General features: G+C 48.7%; 1 protein-coding gene across 12 annotated transcripts in view; it reads right to left on the reverse strand.

Moving 5' to 3' along the window:
- Nucleotides 1-18,078, reverse strand: part of NAV2 (neuron navigator 2) — a 403,679-nt gene that overhangs the window by 157,083 nt on the left and 228,518 nt on the right. For all 12 annotated transcript variants that reach the window (XR_010946112.1, XM_067749641.1, XM_067749643.1 and 9 more), the window contains 4 exons: nucleotides 16,625-17,720; nucleotides 11,536-11,648; nucleotides 5,624-5,732; nucleotides 2,754-3,143 (listed from right to left, as the gene is read on the reverse strand). Coding sequence is in view for 11 of the 12 variants with exons in the window: in XM_067749641.1 (XP_067605742.1) it covers nucleotides 2,754-3,143; nucleotides 5,624-5,732; nucleotides 11,536-11,648; nucleotides 16,625-17,720 (1,708 nt within the window). In the remaining variant the exon portion in view is untranslated. The remainder of the gene's footprint in view (nucleotides 1-2,753; nucleotides 3,144-5,623; nucleotides 5,733-11,535; nucleotides 11,649-16,624; nucleotides 17,721-18,078) is intronic.

An 18,078-nucleotide genomic window follows, 5' to 3' on the forward strand; every position in this document is an offset into this window, starting at 1 on the left:
AAACCCTGTCTGAAAACTGTGTGTCTTTATCAGATACTTGCCCTTAATTAGATACAACCTCAAAGAGAAATCTAATTGTAGAAGGTTAAAAACCAAATTAACTGTAGTGCTTTGAGGCTTTGGGAAGTTAAATGACGTGCTTAATGTTACAGAGTTTGCGAGTGGCAGAACGGGATTCAAGCTTGTCTGGTATCTGTCTGTTTTCTTTCCACTACACCAACTGCCTCAGCAATATGACTTATTGGGCAGATTCTGAAGTACAGACTAAATGACCAGTCATTCAATATCTACAACCTTGTCATGTTTATAAAAGGAAAAAGAATTGAGTACAAAGGATATTAAATGGCGTGCCCTGAACTCTGCACATACAGGCAAACCTATAACTTGGCCTCAAAGCAGAAACCCGTGTGTTATTTCCAGTGTGGAGTCATGCTTAACTAGCACTCTAGAATGTCACAACTAGAAGGAGCGCCAATGCCATCTGGGCTGCCTCTCCTCATTGTGCAGGTACATTTCTACATTAAAAGGAATTGGTGGGGCTGGGGTGGGGGGAGTTGGAAACAGACCAGAGTTCTCCAATTTCAGTAATTGGGTGTTTGCTTACATTTCCTATCTACACTTGCTCTAAGCACTATCTCACTTGCTAAAAATGTAAGCTTCCCAAAGCAGAGAGTGAAATGTAAACATCTGTGCCTTTTAGCAGGGGTAAAGGCTTTGGTTTGAATAGCTGAAGAAACTAGGAATGTCTCACTGTAACATCACTAAGGTTCAGTTTACGGTGTTTCAATGTCTCCACCTTGTGGAAACTGTCAGTAGTACATAAAAATAAATACATCTTCATTTATTAAAAGACTGACCTGACAAGAGAATAAACTTGCTTAAAAAGTATGAAAATCTCAAAATAATCCCGAAGTATTTTGGTAGTATATCACAGTGGGACGTGATAGTGATGACCTTGAGGCCATGCTGAATACCAACGGTCTTCTAAGGAATAATAAAAGATTAAATTACGTGTCATTTTAGTAACAGGTATATGTTACTGTTTTCATGTTCATGTAAAACTAGAGACACAAAATGATGCTCTAAGTTAACTGGATCATTTGATTTCTCAGGCCATTAACTTTCCCAGCCATTTGGATAATAGCAGAAACGTGTTACTCCGTAAGGGTTTGGTGGCTCCCGTCTTTGAAGATTTCACTATGGGATGGTTCTAAAAGTAACAGGCAAAAAGCCAAAGCAGCTCTATGTCTAAGCTTCTAATTAAATGAGAGAACACTTCTAGTAAGACAGGTAGAACTAAGCAAAACAATTTTAAAATAAACTCAAGTAGCTGTGCTATTTCAACACAGCAATACAATGCTGGGCAAGATGGGGCAGTTCGGTGGTTAAGGAACTAGCCCTGGGCTCTGCTTCTTAACTACTTGGGCAAGTTATTTAACCTTCCTGAGCCTCAGTTTACTCCTCCAGAAGATGGGGATTATGATATCACCTATCTCAAAGGACTGCTGTGAGGACAGAAGAAGATAACATATATAGAGAGCACCTAGCACAGAGCTTGGCACATAGTAGGATAATGAGCTACTGTTAAAATTATGAAAACATTGACTCACCCATGGGGTTCTTGATCATTATATTCAGGAAAATGAGTGGCATGATCATCAGGCCTAATTTTTTTATCTGTAATTTTATCTATTAGAATGTTAGATGGGGTGGGGGGGAAGGTCCTGAAGGGCTTCTGGGCAAGCCGGGTTCACAGATGAAGAACTCACAGAAAGTGGAGCAAACGGATGCTCGTTCAGCTTCCACAGTGATCTGGAAGTGTGGCAAGAACAAGAAGCCAAGCCTTGGGCCGCACATGGTCACGGCCCGGCTCAGACATCACCTCATCACTCGCCTCAACTTCGCATGTTACAGGGAGGTTGGGTCTGCTCCTTCATCCATCGAGCCGCATGCTCACCAATTCAGCAACGTTTATAAGCTCCTACATGTACAAGGCACTGAGGATTCAGTGGGGAGCAAGCCAGGCAAGTCCCTGCACGGTGGAGCTTGTTGTTGTAAGCAGGGCGGGGAAATGATAAAATATACACCCATCCTCAGGATAATTTCAAACAGCGATAAGCTTCCAAATGAGCATAAGACGCGATGACGGAAACTTGGCCTGGGGCAGGTCACATAAAGGACTTCAAGTTGAAGGGTCAAGGAGGGCCCCTCCAAAGAGATGCCAGCCGAGCAGCCAGAAGGAACCAGGGGAATAGATCTGGGCAATAGAAACGAGGCAGAGAAACAGTGCAAAGGCCCTGAGGCAGGAAAGAGCTTGATGAGACTGAGGGAAAGAATTACCAGCTGCAGCAGCAGAAGCAAGGGGGAGTACAGGACAATGAGTTCTAAGAGGCAGGTAAGGGCCAGATCCTGTAGGCCAGGTAGGCCAGGCTCAGGAGTCTGGATTCGATCCTAAGCATAAGGTTTGGTTTAAAGGACTGACACAATATGGTTTGTTGTCAAGTGTCACTCTGGCTGCCGGTGGAGCCTGGCTGGAATTGCCCAGCGAGTTACTGCCAAGTCCGGACTACGGCGCAAGCCCTGCGTCTCTTGGCCCAGAAGGCTCCCCTCCAGGGCACACAGCCTTCAAAATGAACAGGACGTGAGGAAGGCAGTTTGCTCTCCCCCAGAGAACTTCCATAAGTCCCGCAGAAGAGAAGGCAGGGGCCACGCCTCCCCTGCTCCGTGAAAAGAGAGGCGGCCCAGGTACTCACCCGCTCGTGATGTCGTCCGCCCGCACGTTCTTGCTCAGAACGTCCCCGTCGCTCATGTAGCCGGGGGCGTCCATGCTGATGCTCTCCAAGTCCATCTCATCTCCTGCCTTGTCCGAGACGTCCCCGTGGCAGACGCTGCTGCCCCTGGAGGCCAGCTGCCTCCGCAGGGGGACAGAGTACATGTAGCGGCCCGGCTCCGTGTTGATGAAGCGGCTGGCGTTGGCTCGGGGCGGGTACCCGTTGCCCATTGAGGGGGCGTCTCCCGCCTGCAGCCGAGGGCTGGACTGGCCGAGCCTCCAGGACAGGGGAGTGGGCCTGCCCGTCAAGCTGAGGATACTGCGCCCGCTGATCTCCGTGGTGACATTGGTGTCAAACGTAGTTTCCAATGTGCTAAAAACATAAAACCGGCTTTGGGTTAGACCCCAATATGCCTAGTAGTCTTTGCAGTTCACATTCTCTTTCATTTTTTTTTTTTTTTTAGAATTATGAAATACTTCCCATATACAAAAGAGGATCAAAAAATACGGTACTGGGCTTCCCTGGTGGCGCAGTGGTTAAGAATCCATCTGCTGGGCTTCCCTGGTGGTGCAGTGGTTGAGAGTCCGCCTGCCAATGCAGGGGACATGGGTTCGTGCCCCAGTCCGGGAAGATCCCACATGCCGCGGAGCGGCTGGGCCTGTGAGCCATGGCTGCTGAGCCTGCGCGTCCGGAGCCTGTGTTCCGCAACGGGAGAGGCCACAACAGTGAGAGGCCTGCGTACCGCAAAAAAAAAAAAAAAAAAAGAATCCATCTGCCAATGCAGGGGACATGGGTTCAAGCCCTGGTCCAGGAAGATCCCACATGCCGCGGAGCAACTAAGCCCGTGAGCCACAACTACTGAGCCTGCGCTCTAGAGTCCGCGACCCACAACTCCTGAAGCCCACGTGCTTAGAGCCCGTGCTCTGCAACAAGAGAAGCCACCGCAATGAGAAGCCCATGCACCACAACAAAGAGTAGCCTCCGCTCACTGCAACTAGAGGAGGCCCGCGCACAGCAACACAGACCCAATGCAGCCAAAAATAAAATAAATAAGTTAAAAAAAAAATAAGGTACCAACATACCACCCAGTGCAGCTCTGTTAAAAATGAAGACGAAGTGCACATCTACGTGACATTCTGAGAAGCCCAGCACAGATTTTTCCCCTAAAACATAGTACAAGACACCCCCTAACAATTACTTTAAATAAACAATCTTAACTTCTGGAATCTTCTTTCCAACCCAGGAAAGGAAGTAGAAAACTCTGGACTGATAACAATGGGGCATAAAGGTAGCTGTGTGCCTATTCATCCTAGGATGCTGCATCTCAGCTCACTTTTCCTAAAGGCAGGATGTACCCACCCACTCCCAAGGTCCTAAGATCCCACTTTCACATCCTCAGCTCTCTCCAGACTGTGCAGGTGGGGAGGGCCCTGATTTTCTAACTCTGTAATATCTATCCCCCCCCGCCCCCGCTACACACACGCACTTCTGCTTCTCCCACCTTTTGTCCAAAATGACAAACTTTGGGGGCAAAAGGCCAGAAAAGAGTGGTAGATGCCTGGGCTTGAGACCCATGAAACTAGCTGAGTCTGAAACTGCCAGGGGATGGAGCTCGTCCCTGGCCCTCCGAAGACTCTTTTGCAGTCAGTCCACTGTCTTTCCAGCCCTGCAGGTCTCGCCACACCATCAAGATGCAGAGACACGCTGGGGTCTCTTTACTAAGCAGAGACAGCGAGTCTTTCCTGCAGAAGAAAGCATGGAAGATTTCCCTCCTGTCATGATCACCGTCCTAGCCCAAGCCAAGAAATCCACGAAACTGCTGTAACCTACATTTAATCAGTTTCAATGATGATGGTGGAAAGAGGGATGTTTCTTAGCTAATCAAGAGTCGCAGGGTCCAGCACCTGGTTCCACACCATCACCAGCCACCCCCAGTGGACTTGTCTCTGGAGAATCAATTTGGTGCCTCATCTGTTTTTGTTTCCCCCTGATCCTGGAAGCAGCCTGCCTGACTCTCCTTATACTGGGAACTCCTAAGGTTCGGGCCCTGGTCTTCTTTAAGAACCCACAGTGCTTAACCCCAATCTGCCGCAGCTGCTGGCTGTGGTGGAGCCCAGCAGTCTCCTTGCTGTATTCACTTATCAAAGAGACTGAAATTGGAGAAGCAGGGGAGACCCCCCAGACCCGGGAGCTCACAGGGGTAACCGGGACTTTACCTCGATCATCAAGGCCAAACACAAACCGTAAAAGTTGGTTCTGCCCAAATCACGAAGGATGTCCCAGGGCTGCATCCTCTTCCCCTTCTTGCTCAACAATGAAAAGAAACTGATAAATGTTTCCAGTGTAATCCTAGAGCTCATCTAACGACATCATGGTTTAAACATGATCCTACGTTTTTATAAATATTTCTGTACGTGTTTTATACACGTGCATGACTAACAACGTTACAGAGCGCTTGGGGATCAGAAGACCGGGTAGGAATTCGAGTTATTCACTTTATCACACAGGTCAAACACAGTTCACCTGCTCGTTTCAACAGTATAATATCATATCGTTTTGGAAAATGCAAGCAAAGGGAAATTTAAATGCAGCTGGTCTGCAACATCCTCTGTGGAATGGGTTTAGCAACCGTCTGCTTTGGGGAGGAATCTGTCTCCACGGATTTTTGCTCTTGACACTTCCGCATGCTGTATGGCATTCTCGGTGAATTCCAGCACATTTGGCGATCAAGGTTATTTATTCCGTCATTAACCAAATCACTTGGCTAGTGGCGGGAACACACCGTGGCAGGAGCAGCCATGTGAAAACCAAGTTACTAGCTGGTTCAGGAAAGTGATTCACGCTCTAGATACCTGTGTGTAACCTGAGTTCCCCGTAAACTGGACATGGTCTCCTCCAAATTCTGCCGCAGATCAGCGATGTTCTTCACCGTCCGCAGGCGCCGAGCCTCGGGATCTTCCCCTGGAGAGACAAAGGTTAAAGCTATTTTAGTTCTCAGATAGATGGGGAGATTCTTGGGAACAGCAACTGTGCCTGTGACCAAAACCACGTTTCCTGCTCAGGGCCTGGTTCACCACGGGTGCTCGAAAAGGATTTGAGAATGAATGCGTGAATGAATAAATGCACAGGTGCCCAAAGGAAGGGGTTAAATCTAAAGAGAGACAGAGGTCTTTCTTCTCCCTGCAGGTCCCTCCAGCACAGGTGAAGTCTAGCCGCGGGAAAAGCAAAGTGCCGAGTCTGAGACAAACACGTTTTCACACTGTCTCCAATAAAGCCACGAACACATTAAGTCTGACCCCTGCCCAGGAAGGACCTTTGGTTTTCTCACCCATGGGTGATAGGTGCTGCTGTCTATTGGCCCGACATTACAGATGGTTAATTTGTAGTGGCTAAAAGATCTGCACTTATTAATCATGAATATTCCTCCAGAGAGAGGTTTGCCTTTTTCTTTGTTCGATGTGTTATGTCATCTCGAATGCTGGCTCCTTTAACCCCCTGGCTGAGTGGTCACGGGATAGGTGCTGACCCTCTCTCTCCATCCTTCAGATTCCGCGGTCCTAGACGAAGACAGTGACAGCGCTGACCTCAAAGGACTGTTGTAGGGACTAAATGGAGATCCCTGAGCGCAGCGCCCACCAAAAGCACTCAACTCACGCCAGCTGGTGCTGCAGAGCAGGGATCGTTCGAGAAGATTCAGGCTTCTCTCTGGGGGATAAGGGACTTCCATTCCCTGGGCAACATTTCCCACCAAATACCTGGCCCGGAGAGGTCAAGTTGGCACAAACATCCCAGGAGAAACAGGCTACACACAAGCTAGAAGCCACGTCCCCTCTCAGGGAAGCCTCGCTTTGGGTTGTCTGGCTATTTTGTTCAGTTTGGGCTGCTCATAGGGGGAGAGGAAAAGCCAAATAACTAAAATAGTGATTAAAGGAATCACGTATCATTCCCTCAGAGTAATTTCAGGAGGGCTGAGAAGACCACAACCAAGGGTCTTTAAAAGCTGATGACTATTTCAAGTGCTCAGCAATATTTCTAAAGAAATCTCTATATAGAACACAGTACACATGGGCAGCAGCAAGTGGGATATAGAGCAGACACCGAGCAGAACTTCCAGCAACTGTCATTAATAGTGCAACAGGCATTTCTTATAGACATTTCTATAAGAAATATCATAGAATTAACTTCCCTTCTGAGACAGATGATCTTAGATTATTCCCAGCATGGTGGTGCCTGGAGGGTGGGGAATGGATTAAAGGATTGATTATATGGAGATAATCTGCTATGGCAAACTCTCTACCCTTGAAAATGCCAGTGTTTTCAATTTTCTTCCCATTTCTAACCAAGAGAAATTTGGAAGGCATTTTTGTCTTATCTAAAAAGTGGTCAAACCTGCATTTCCCATCCAATTCTTTGAAATACATATATATATATGTATGTGTTTTTAAACAAAAGCAGTGATGAATATCTATTTTACCTTCCCCTAATGGCCGTGGAGGAATGTAATTGCATCTATCTCCTGGGCCATCAATTAAATATCTTTTACTGCCAGTTTGACCACATTTTATCTGTGTAAAGGCTGCCAAAAAGGTACTGATCCTTTGGATAGCTCCAGGACCTGCAGGGAACATTTATTATGAAGCTAAGTCTAGGCACCAGTTTTCAAATTACCTTCATTAATTAACTTAATCACACACAACAGTATAAAAACTATATTTACAGGCATACCTTGTTTTATCGTGCTTCGCTTTTTGTGCTTCGCGGGCATTGAAGGTTTGTGGCAACCCTGTGTCAAGCAAGCCCTATCAGTGCCATTTTTCCAACAGCATTTGCTCACTTTGTGTCTCTGGGTCACATTTTGGTAATTCTCCCAAAATTTCAAACCCTCCACCAGCAAAAAGATTATGACTCACTGAAGGCTCAGATGATGGTTAGCCTTTTTTAGCAATAAAGTATTTTTCAATTAAGGTATGCATATTGTTTTCTTTTCTCTTTTTAATTAATTTATTTGTGGCTGAGTTGGGGCTTCGTTGCTGCACGCGGGCTTTCTCTAGTTGCGGCGAGTGGGGGCTACTCTTGGTTGCTGTGCGTGGGCTTCTCAGTGCAGTGGCTTCTCTTGCTGTGGAGCACAGGCTCTAGAAGCGTGGACTTCAGTAGTTGTGGCACGTGGGTTCAGTAGTTGTGGCTCACGGGCTCTAGAGCGCAGGCTCAGTAGTTGTGGCGCACGGGCTTAGTTGCTCCACGGCATGTGAGATCTTCCCGGACCAGGGCTCGAACCCATGTCCCCTGAATTGGCAGGTGGATTCTTAACCACTGAGCCACCAGGGAAGTCCTGTACATTGTTTTCTTTAGACATAATGCTCCTGCACACTTAACAGGCTACAGTGTAGTGTAAACAGAGCTTTTATATGCACTGGGAAGCCAGAAACTCTGTGTGTCTTGCATTACTGCAATATTTGCTTTACTGCAGTGGTCTGGAACCAAACTTGCAATATCTCCAAGGTATGCGTGTATTTATCCATGTCTCTATGAATGACACATTTGCCTGTTAACTCTCCTTTAGAAATTCAAAGATCTTTGATGTGGAGTGGTATCTCACCTTTATTTTTGATAACCCCACACAAATCTATAGATGCTCAAGAAATATTTATTGTCCACAAGATGTTTGGTCAACGTAGGGCTGAATAAAAAGGATAGCTTTTGCATTCCAACAGGTAAAGGTCTGAATCACGGCACTGCCACTTACTAGCCACTTGACCTCAGGAAAGTCACTTATTCTCTCTAAATGTCATTTGTCAAATGGGGATAAAACCCCTTCCCCCTCAAGGTTAGGAGGATCAGATGAGATGATACATGATATGCCTGGCATAAAATGAGGGCTCGTTGAATCTGAGTGTCCTGTGTCCCTCTGAGGGGTCCCACTAGGAAACATCTGCTCCTCTTGGAGCTCTACATACACAGATTCCAAGAGCAACGCAGAAACACAAACCAGTAATCCGCCTGCCTTGCTCAGGTGATCACGTTCTGAACTGCCAATTCTACCTGCTTGGAAGATGGCCCTAATGTAAGATCTCCCTACCAACCCATAGCCTGAACAAAATAAACACACAGCCGTGCCCTGGTGGAAATGGCTGGGCCCTTAAAGCCCGTATACAGAGAAATTAAAAACTGAATGAACTATTCCATGTCTACCTGTGGCTCCCCTGCATCTACCAAGGGCAGTCCTCCCTCGAGCCACTGGCCATGATGGAGAGAACACCATATTCTGACCAAACAGAGCAGAGGTGAGGATGTCAGGGTGTTACGTGAGGAACATGGATGGAACCGGGGATTTTTACTTGGAAGAGGGAGGCTAAGGGACACGCTGCTATATGGAAAAGAATGGAAATTATATCCGTGAGGCTGGATTATATCCAGTGATTTAGAAAGGTAAGGATAAAAGACTCTATTACTACTTAACGCCAATAAAATATGGAAGGGCTGCCTCACGAAGGAATAGACTTTCCATCACAAGAAGTATTCCAGCAGAGACTGAAAGACAATTCATCAATGAACGATCGAAGGGATTCACGGACTGGATAATAAGCAGACGTTGTTCCTTCTAACGTTACAATCTGAGATGCAGGACTCACGTGTAACGCTATGTACATGACAGAGCACCATGGGAAAATCCACCTACTTGCATGAGTAAGGGGAGGAACTTAGCAATTGATCAAATAGTCTCATAAGTGGCCATATTCCTAAATACACCCGTTTGTTGTCATTTCAAGGGATCGGCTGTACATAAGCTGAATTCGACCTCATACGTACAAGCTACTATGCAGTGTCTCCATAAAATTATTAACTGTACAGCCGCATGTGTTACAGCCGCCCACGTGAGTCCCACTACTTGAATGTAAAGACAAGTCACCCTAATTCAGATATTTTCCTTAGCAACTGACACCTTCTGACTTTACACCAAAGGGGGCTGGATCAGGCATGACTGGCTGCACAGTTCTGGTCCCCAAACCGACAGCATCTCAGGCTTTCTGAGCTCTCACTTGGTTTACTGTCCTGATGCACAGGAGACATGGGGAGAAAAAGATAAAGGAGTGAAAAGATCACAGGCTGCCATCTGTCCCTGTGAAATTTAACTGTTATGTGGAATGTTTTCCGGCTGCCGCTTTTGCTTTTCAGATGTGAATTTCACTGAGCCCCAATGTCTGCCACGACCCCACACTCCTCCACGAGTCACACATCTGATCCGTGCCGGCCTCTGAACCACCGGCCTGGCTCTTTTGATGCGTGCACATACGAACACAATCTGGAATGTGTGTGGAGACCTGAATAGTACTTAAACTCCACACCCTTCTCCTGAGAGCTGGCCCTTTTCCTGCACTATCCATGTCCTCATAGGCAGGGGAGCTAAAACCTGGGAGAGAAGGAAACATAAAATCAATCCCAAACCACTAAGTGGGGCCCTAAACCACTGTAAGATGGGTCATTTACAAATGGCCTGGAACCTCTCTGCCCCATCACAGGGCCCAGGCAGCAGAACCAGAAGAGAAGAGCGAAATCACTCAGACCCTCTGAAATTAATACTCAGAGCTAATGGGCAAACGGGTATAAGAGTTGATCATGTGGGCTGCAGACCAACTCCACAGCTGTAATGTGGCTATTAATATGGTGGGGTCATGGATAATTAGTCTAATAAATGGATTTTAAACATGGATTCAATTTTTAACCCAACTCTGGAAGTGGTAAGATATGCGAAGAATAACTCAGCCACGGCTAAATATGTGGTTTACCACTCCCTTCCCTGGTTAGAAGTTGCTGGAACCTGGGGCACAGAGCTGGGAACGGGGGACAAGGGACAGAGAAGGTGGTAGCTCGGAATACACTGCAGTAGGAATTCTGATGCTACCTTTTTTTCTTTAAATTAAGAATGTGACAGTATAACACTAATAAATAATTGTGGAATTAACTATATGACAATTGCAGATTTTATGTTTTTATGTGATATAATATCCCTTTAATCATCCTTGTCTGGGTTATATTTAAATAAAATTTAGATTTGTTTTTGGTAAAAGAAGCATGCTGAAATCTTCTTTCCAACTGTTCCGAGGGTGCTCAGAACAATTTTCAATCAGTGCTTCTTAAAGGAAATTTGAAAAAGTCAATACATTTTAGAGTTCCAAGTCTTTTTGTAAGGCAACTCTATCTGAAGAGTGAACAAGGAGATTCAAAGTGAAGTATCCGAGCAGTCCAGAGCCCCTACATGACTGAAGAGGAGCAAACCTTAAAACAGAACAGGGCTTCCCTGGTGGCGCAGTGGTTGAGAGTCCGCCTGCCGATGCAGGGGACACGGGTTCGTGCCCTGGTCCGGGAAGATCCCACATGCCGCGGAGCGGCTGGGCCCGTGAGCCATGGCCACTGAGCCAGCGCGTCCGGAGCCTGTGCTCCGCAATGGGAGAGGCCACAACAGTGAGAGGCCCGCGTACCGCAAAAAAAAAAAACAACCAAAAAACAGAATGGCCAACAGGTAAAAGACTTATTTACAACTTATTTACAATTCTGGGGAGGACGGAATAGATCATGAGAGAAGGAGAAGAAAGAGAAGGAAGAAAGAGAAGGAAGGTAGTAAGACAGACAATCTGTTTGTCTGGCTCATCAATCAAGGCAACAGTGAAGCAACTTCACATCAAGCTGGGCTCGGGACCTTCCAGCAGATGGTTGCACGGGAGGCCTCACCACCAAGAGACACGGAATTTCCAGGCGCCAAACTCACCAGTGAGTTCCTCCAGGGCAGGCTGTCCACTCTTGGTGTAGTGGCTCGGCTCCACGGTCACACCCCCTGAGCTGGACTCGGCAGTAACATTCCCTTCGGTGTCTGTCTGGGACCTTCACACACAAACCAGAGCAGACACACTTGTCACAAGGGGTAACTAGCACATCCGGACCACTGTGCCCCGACCACAGCCCCGACCATCCCCTCCTTCGGCAAGAAGCTTTAGAACAGAGCAGACCAGCAAACGGACACTACATAATCCACTGGTGCACGTGGAGCAAGGTCCTAGAAACAGAGAAAGCCACCGAACTGTAAAAGATGAAATATTCATCACCCAAATGGAGGGTCTGCAATCCTTCACTGGAGAACACTTCTCTGCATGCCCTTCGGGGAGCTAGGGCTAGCCAGGAAAATGCTGGCGAGTACTGGATGGTTTGGACTGTTTAACGTGTGCCGAAGAGCCACTTCTAAGTAGCCAGCGATGCCAGCAAGCCAAGCCTGAAGATGACTCCATGACTCCACTGACAGCCCCCAGGGCCCCCCCAAATCCTCCTGACACGGCCGTCTCTGGAAAGATGACTGTACAACCAGTGAGGAGTGGGTGGCAGGCAGGTGCATTTGTCCTCTAGGTCTGATTCAGAGCTCAGAGCTTCTGAGACGAAAGGTCTCATTGATCATTACTTCAACACCTGACTGAACTCTGTACTTCCCCAAACCTTCTCCAGGCCCTTTTCTGTCAAGCAAATCGAGGCAACTGCTTCATGCCACGTGCTCTTGCCACAATTACCTCTGAATATTTTGGCGTGCCATGCAAACATATAATTATACTCAGACACATAACCGTGGGTGTAACGTTACTAATTCATTAGCATCCTGAGCTGATTCAACCAGATTTCACTCCCTGTGAAGAAAGTGCTTGCCAGCATTGCGAACTGTCTAAAACAGACTGTGGTGGATGTGTACTGATAACCCCACGTCATCCATCCACGCTCCCCCCTTTGCCCTCCTACCGATACCATCGGTTCCCCATTCCCACCATCTCGACCTTTAAAGGATTTTCACGCTCTCAGTGTTCCTCTCCTTCCCTTGTCCAGAATCCAAGCTCTCGCCATCTCTGCCCAGGCCCTAGAAGCACTCTGTGAACAGGTACGCTGCCTCCAGACTAGAGGTTGCCAGCAACAGCCATGTACAGAAAGCAGCCCACAGACTGATTCTTATTGGTCTCCACAGTATTTTTTTTAAAGCTTCTGAATTCATTTCCACATTTAAAAATTGGGAGATTTCACAAAAACTCTGGATTTCTGCCTTCTCCCAGTAGAAACAAGTCTGGAAGGACTGAGCTCACGTTCTTGCAGGGCGCCGCCTGCTGGTGACAAGTGGTGGCGGCCCCCTCTAGAGAGGCGTGGGGTTCCCTCCACCAGAGTCCCACTCACCCTGAACCACTCATTTGCATTACCTTTGTGGAGCCAAGCAGGCACGTGAACCGTGACTTCTGTTCTAGACTGTTCCTAGGTCTGGTCCACGCCCCATTCTGTCCTGCACTGATCTCGGTGATGCCGATGTGATCCTGTCACCTTCTGATGAAAGGGCTCCGATGGTTTCCCGCTGCCCACAGAATAAGGTCTAAAGTCCTAATTGTGATAGAAGGTGCCCTACATCGTGGGATTCTTCCTTCCTTCCTTTCCAGCCCTGTCTCCTACCACTCTTGCCCTCTACACACAGGCCTGCCCTGTGCTTCACCCACATGTGGCTTCTCTCCATTCCCAGATCATACCCTGTCCTTAAGTTTTGTCTTTGTAGTCACTGTGCCCTCTGCCTAAGGGCTCTTTTCTTCTTTCTTCCTTAGTTTGCTCCTAATCTACCTTTCAGGCACAGTCCCCATGTCATCTTGGCCTGGAAGCCTTCCCCAGTCCTTGGCCAGCATATGGCTCTACCCCTCGTGCGTCTCTATTCTCCTGATGCCTACTTATTACAATACGATCTAATGGATAAATCTTTCCTACGCTAGATTAAGAGCTCTCTGAAGGCTAAGCCTGGCTCTTTTGATGCGTGCACATGAGAACACGATCTGTTCCAACTCACGTGCCAAGGAGGCACTCAGGCAGGGTGTGCCGAATGGATAAAGAGAAGTTTTTAAGTCTAGAACGATGCTGGGTGCTAGGAGGAACATTAGACTTGGAGTCTGAACAGTGAGCTGGCTGCAGTGTGGAGTCTGTAACTTGATAGCCACGCACATCTCAGCAAGTCACTGCACCTCGTTGAGCGTCTGGCCCTCAAGCGGGGATTACGACAGCGACCTCACCTGGCTGCTACAAAAATCACAGGTGAGACAACATAAAAGCAGTAAAGTGTAAAGCAATAGAGGCGTCCAGTGTGCCTGCTGAATCGGTAACTATGATTCATTCAGAGTTATTTTGCAAAGGTGATTTATCTTCCTTTTCTTCCCTTGGTACCATCACTAACGTGGAGAGGTTCTGGGGGGAGCGCTGTAAGGCATATACAGTGAGCTATAAACTTGAGAGAGAGCATCTCAGAGCACAAAGGGAGCCTAAACCATTTCCTAAAATCCTCTAATCTAGCCCCATCTCCTCACTTTACAGATGAGGCTCAAAGCGAGGCAGTGATTTAGAGTCACGATGGTTTCGTGGTTAAGCACTTGGCCCCTCTTAAAGGGACAGCCTTGGCCTTAGACACTGACTTTCTGGCTCTCAGCTCCTTGACCTAGAGCAAGTTACCTAAATACTCTAGGCCTCAGTCTGTTCACCTTCAGAACAGGGATAAAAAGGGTAGCCAGCTCATGGAGTTGTGAGAATGATTAAATGAGCTGGGTCTCTGCACTCGCGTGGGGCATACTCAACAGCTATGCCTGCAGCCAGGTCCCAAGGCCACCCAGGGACTCAACAGCGAATAAAAGGCAGAGTCCAGGCATCCTGGCTCCTACCTCAGTGCTCTTCTTCCCATCCTCCTACTTGGCTCACCTAGAGGAAAGGCACCTCAGAGGAGCCAGAAGGACATCACACAGGGTGAGCATAAACACTAAGACGCAGCTTGACAGACACATGTGACGTTTTCTCCTTCCTCCTATTTGTCAGACATTTGCTCTTTATCATTAAGAGTTTTTCCTCTCATTGAAAAATCTTGAAATATTTTTTGAAAAGGTTAAACGTTTTAGAATCGTTCAAATAATTACAGCCAGAAAAAAAAGGAGCGGGGGTGAGACTGATGGGTGATCAGACAGTCACGTGTTTTAATTCTGAAAATGCAGATCAAGAATCTGGGAACAGTCGCTTGAACAGGCAGCACCTCAAGACTACTCGTGTGACTGCCATGATAAAAGTTTCACGGCAAACAATTCAGCTGCCTCCACGGTTCAGAGAACAGTTGTATAAAAAGCTGAGCATGGAGGCAAGTGCTGAGTCATTATCTAAGCCTTGGCACCCTTCTCAGGACTGTTAGCTGAGCTGATGACTTGACTGAATACAAAGATGACCGCCTCCCATTAAAAAGGTCTGGCGTGACCCTTACTGAAGGGGTGGGTAAGCAACGAAAAGGAAAGAGCTTCTCCTCAGAAGCCTGACATTCCCTCACAGGCTGAATGCTGTGGGCTTGACTCTGAAATCAATCGCTTGAACCAGACTTTCTATCAGCTCTTGGCAGGAATGGTGACAGAACCTACTAGAACTCACCTCAGGAAGAAATAGAGGAAATATCTAATCCTTTGGGGAACCATGTAAACAGAGGAAGCTGAAAGCATGGGCCCGAGTCTGTGCATATGCACAGGTATGCAAATACACGTGTGAATATGTGTATTTGCATTTTATGTATGAATGTGTACTTGCGTCCTTACGTGTGACTGTCCCTGATGTGCATCCACACTATAGGTGTATGAGTGTGTGTGTACAGGTGTGACTGTGTATATACTCAGGGTAGAAACTGTAAAGTAAGTGCCCAGACTGTGGCATTCAACCATCGGTCCCCTTGTGCTGTGGAGAGGTATTAGTTACCACTCAGCTGTGCAGTGTAGCCCACTGCCCTGCACATCTCGAGCACAGGATCAAGTCGAGCACTGTGAACAAGGTTCTGGGAACCCCCAAGAGCAGGGCTGAGAGGCTCGCATCTGCCCGGATAGGACTCATCCCATGTATCCAGCATCACCCTCACCTGGAGCCAGTGTCCTCCATCCTGTACAGGTGTGTGGTGCAACCAGAGGCTCTCGTAGGCCAGAACCACCCGGAGCAACAGCACCTGGCTCCACGTGGTCTCCCGTGGTGCTAAGGATGTGCCATTAGAGACAGACAGACCAAGGGACCAATAACAGACAGACGCAAACACCCGGGCTTGTCTCCCCAAATACAACCCGGGTTTCTTTGGTTCCTCTAGAACCAGTCCCTCCTTACGGCTACCCTTCTTCCTCATGCTGTTCTCCCCTCGAGAAATCCCAGCACACAGCAGGGACCGAAAAAATATTTAAGGAATTCCCTAGTGGCCTAGTGGTTAGGATTCTGGGCTTTCACTGCCGTGGCCCAGGTTCAGTCCCTGGTTGGGAACCTGCAAGCCACACCGCACAGCCAAAAAAAAATTTTTTTTAATTTAAAAAAAAAAAGAAAAGAAAACATATTTAATACGTGTGATGGGGTAAGAAACCCTGAGGATCTGGAATTTTAAGATAAGCACCTCTGTGAGAAGTCTCCGTTACTCAGCAAGGTGGTTTTGTGGTTTTCATTGTTTAAAGTACATTCAGGATGCTTTAGGACTGATGTTGGAGCCTGTCGAGTGATAGCAAACCACCCTCCTAGCTTCTGCTCATGCTGCTGCCGCCTCTGCAAATCCCCTGGGTCCCCATGTGCCTGGGCCACTCCTCCTTATCCCAGGATCAGCTCACATTCTACTTCACTCTTTAGCTTCCTGACCTCCCCCCAGCGCTGCTGAATTAACCGTCCCTCAAGCACACAGATCACGCGGCACCTGAGCTGTGTGCCTCCATGTTCCTGGGTAGCAGTCCCGACCCCTACCCTCAGAGACCCAGAATCCACCAGCAAGGCTCCTCTGCCCACGGGCCCCGGCAGGGCAGGGGGGCAGCCGCTCCTACCTGTACAGGAAAGGCGCCACCGTGGCAGTGTTGGGGTGGCTGTATTGCTGGGGCTGAGGTAGCTGGACGCTGACAGTATTGCTTCCCGTGGTCTGGGCGGTCCCGACGGACCCACTGACAGTCTGGCTGCTGATGCTGTGATTCAGGGTGGTCCCTCCTGGGGCTTTGCCTTCCGAGGACGCCAGGCTGGAGGAGGAACTGGAGTGTCTGCCGTCCAGCTGGGGCTTCTGCTGGGGGAGCCCGGAGCTCGGCTTCCCACCCCGGCTGCGCTCCCCGTCCTTGGAAGGCGCGGGGGCACTTGGGGATTTCCCAGGCATGCTCTTCATTCCTGGTTTTGGTATCCCACTGTGGGAAGGGGCCGGGGCCTCCTTCTTGGCACTGTTGAGCTTCCCCCCTTTGGGGATGAAGCTGGCGATCTTGGAGGACTTTTTTGGCATCTCGGTCACCGCCACCCCGCTGAGGTCTTCTCTCGGCCCCTCCTTGAGGTCCGGCCTCTCTGTCACCGAGGCTCTCTTGGCGAGGTCCTTGCTTTTCTCCTTCTCCTTCTCCCGCTGCTGTTTCTCCTTTTCCTTCTCGCTGCCTTTCGGGGAACTCTTCTTGTTGGTCAGCGCCCGGCTGAAAGTTCTCTGGGCGATGCCCTTGAGCGCGATCTTGGGGCTGTTGGAGGTGGGGCCCGCCGCGGACAGCGGGCGACCGCCGGCCTCCATCTCTTCGCTCTCTTCGAAGCTGGGCAGGATCTCCAGCCGCTCGCAGCTTGTATCCCGTGACCCCGGGCCCTCACCCACCTTGGAAGCCCCCTTGCTGTTGAAAAGTTTCAGTTTTTCCAGCATGGACCTCTGATTGTTGGGGGCTGGCTTCAGGGCTTCGGGGGTGGGCCTGGGGGCCTCGGGTGCAGGAGGCTTGACCGCGAACGTGGCAGCCGTGGCGCTGTGCTTCACACTGACCGACTTGCTGCGCCAGGGCTTGGAGGCCGTGCCGGGCTGGGGGATGGCCGAGGAGGCGCCGCAATTAGCAGGGGCGCAGCCGCCGCCCTCCAAAGCAGCAGGTGCATCTTCGCTCATTCCGGGGTGGGAGGGGGCCGGACTCGCCAAAGGCTCTGCAGAGACAGGGGGAAGAGAAGGAGACCTGAATCACACCCACGGATCTGCACTGATCACGAGGGGGCATCGGCCACGGCTACACGGCCAATTGCTCCAACCCAGATGCCGCGCAGCTCCATTACCTGCTTCGTGCGTTACCTGTGGTTGAATCTAAACTCTACCTTGACTTTCTCCTATTCACGTGCTATTCACATGCCCCCCTTGTCACCTTTTGGTGTATGCTGTGTGAATGCTGCTCATCTTAACATCAACACGCACAAGGCAATATTAAGCACATATGTTTACGGGAAAACAAAAATCTGCATCACCACTATGATGGCGTAGAATGATGCAGGAAACATCTCCTGTTTTGAA

Source organism: Pseudorca crassidens, chromosome 9 (assembly GCF_039906515.1).
Source record: "Pseudorca crassidens isolate mPseCra1 chromosome 9, mPseCra1.hap1, whole genome shotgun sequence".
Lineage (NCBI taxonomy): Eukaryota > Metazoa > Chordata > Mammalia > Artiodactyla > Delphinidae > Pseudorca > Pseudorca crassidens.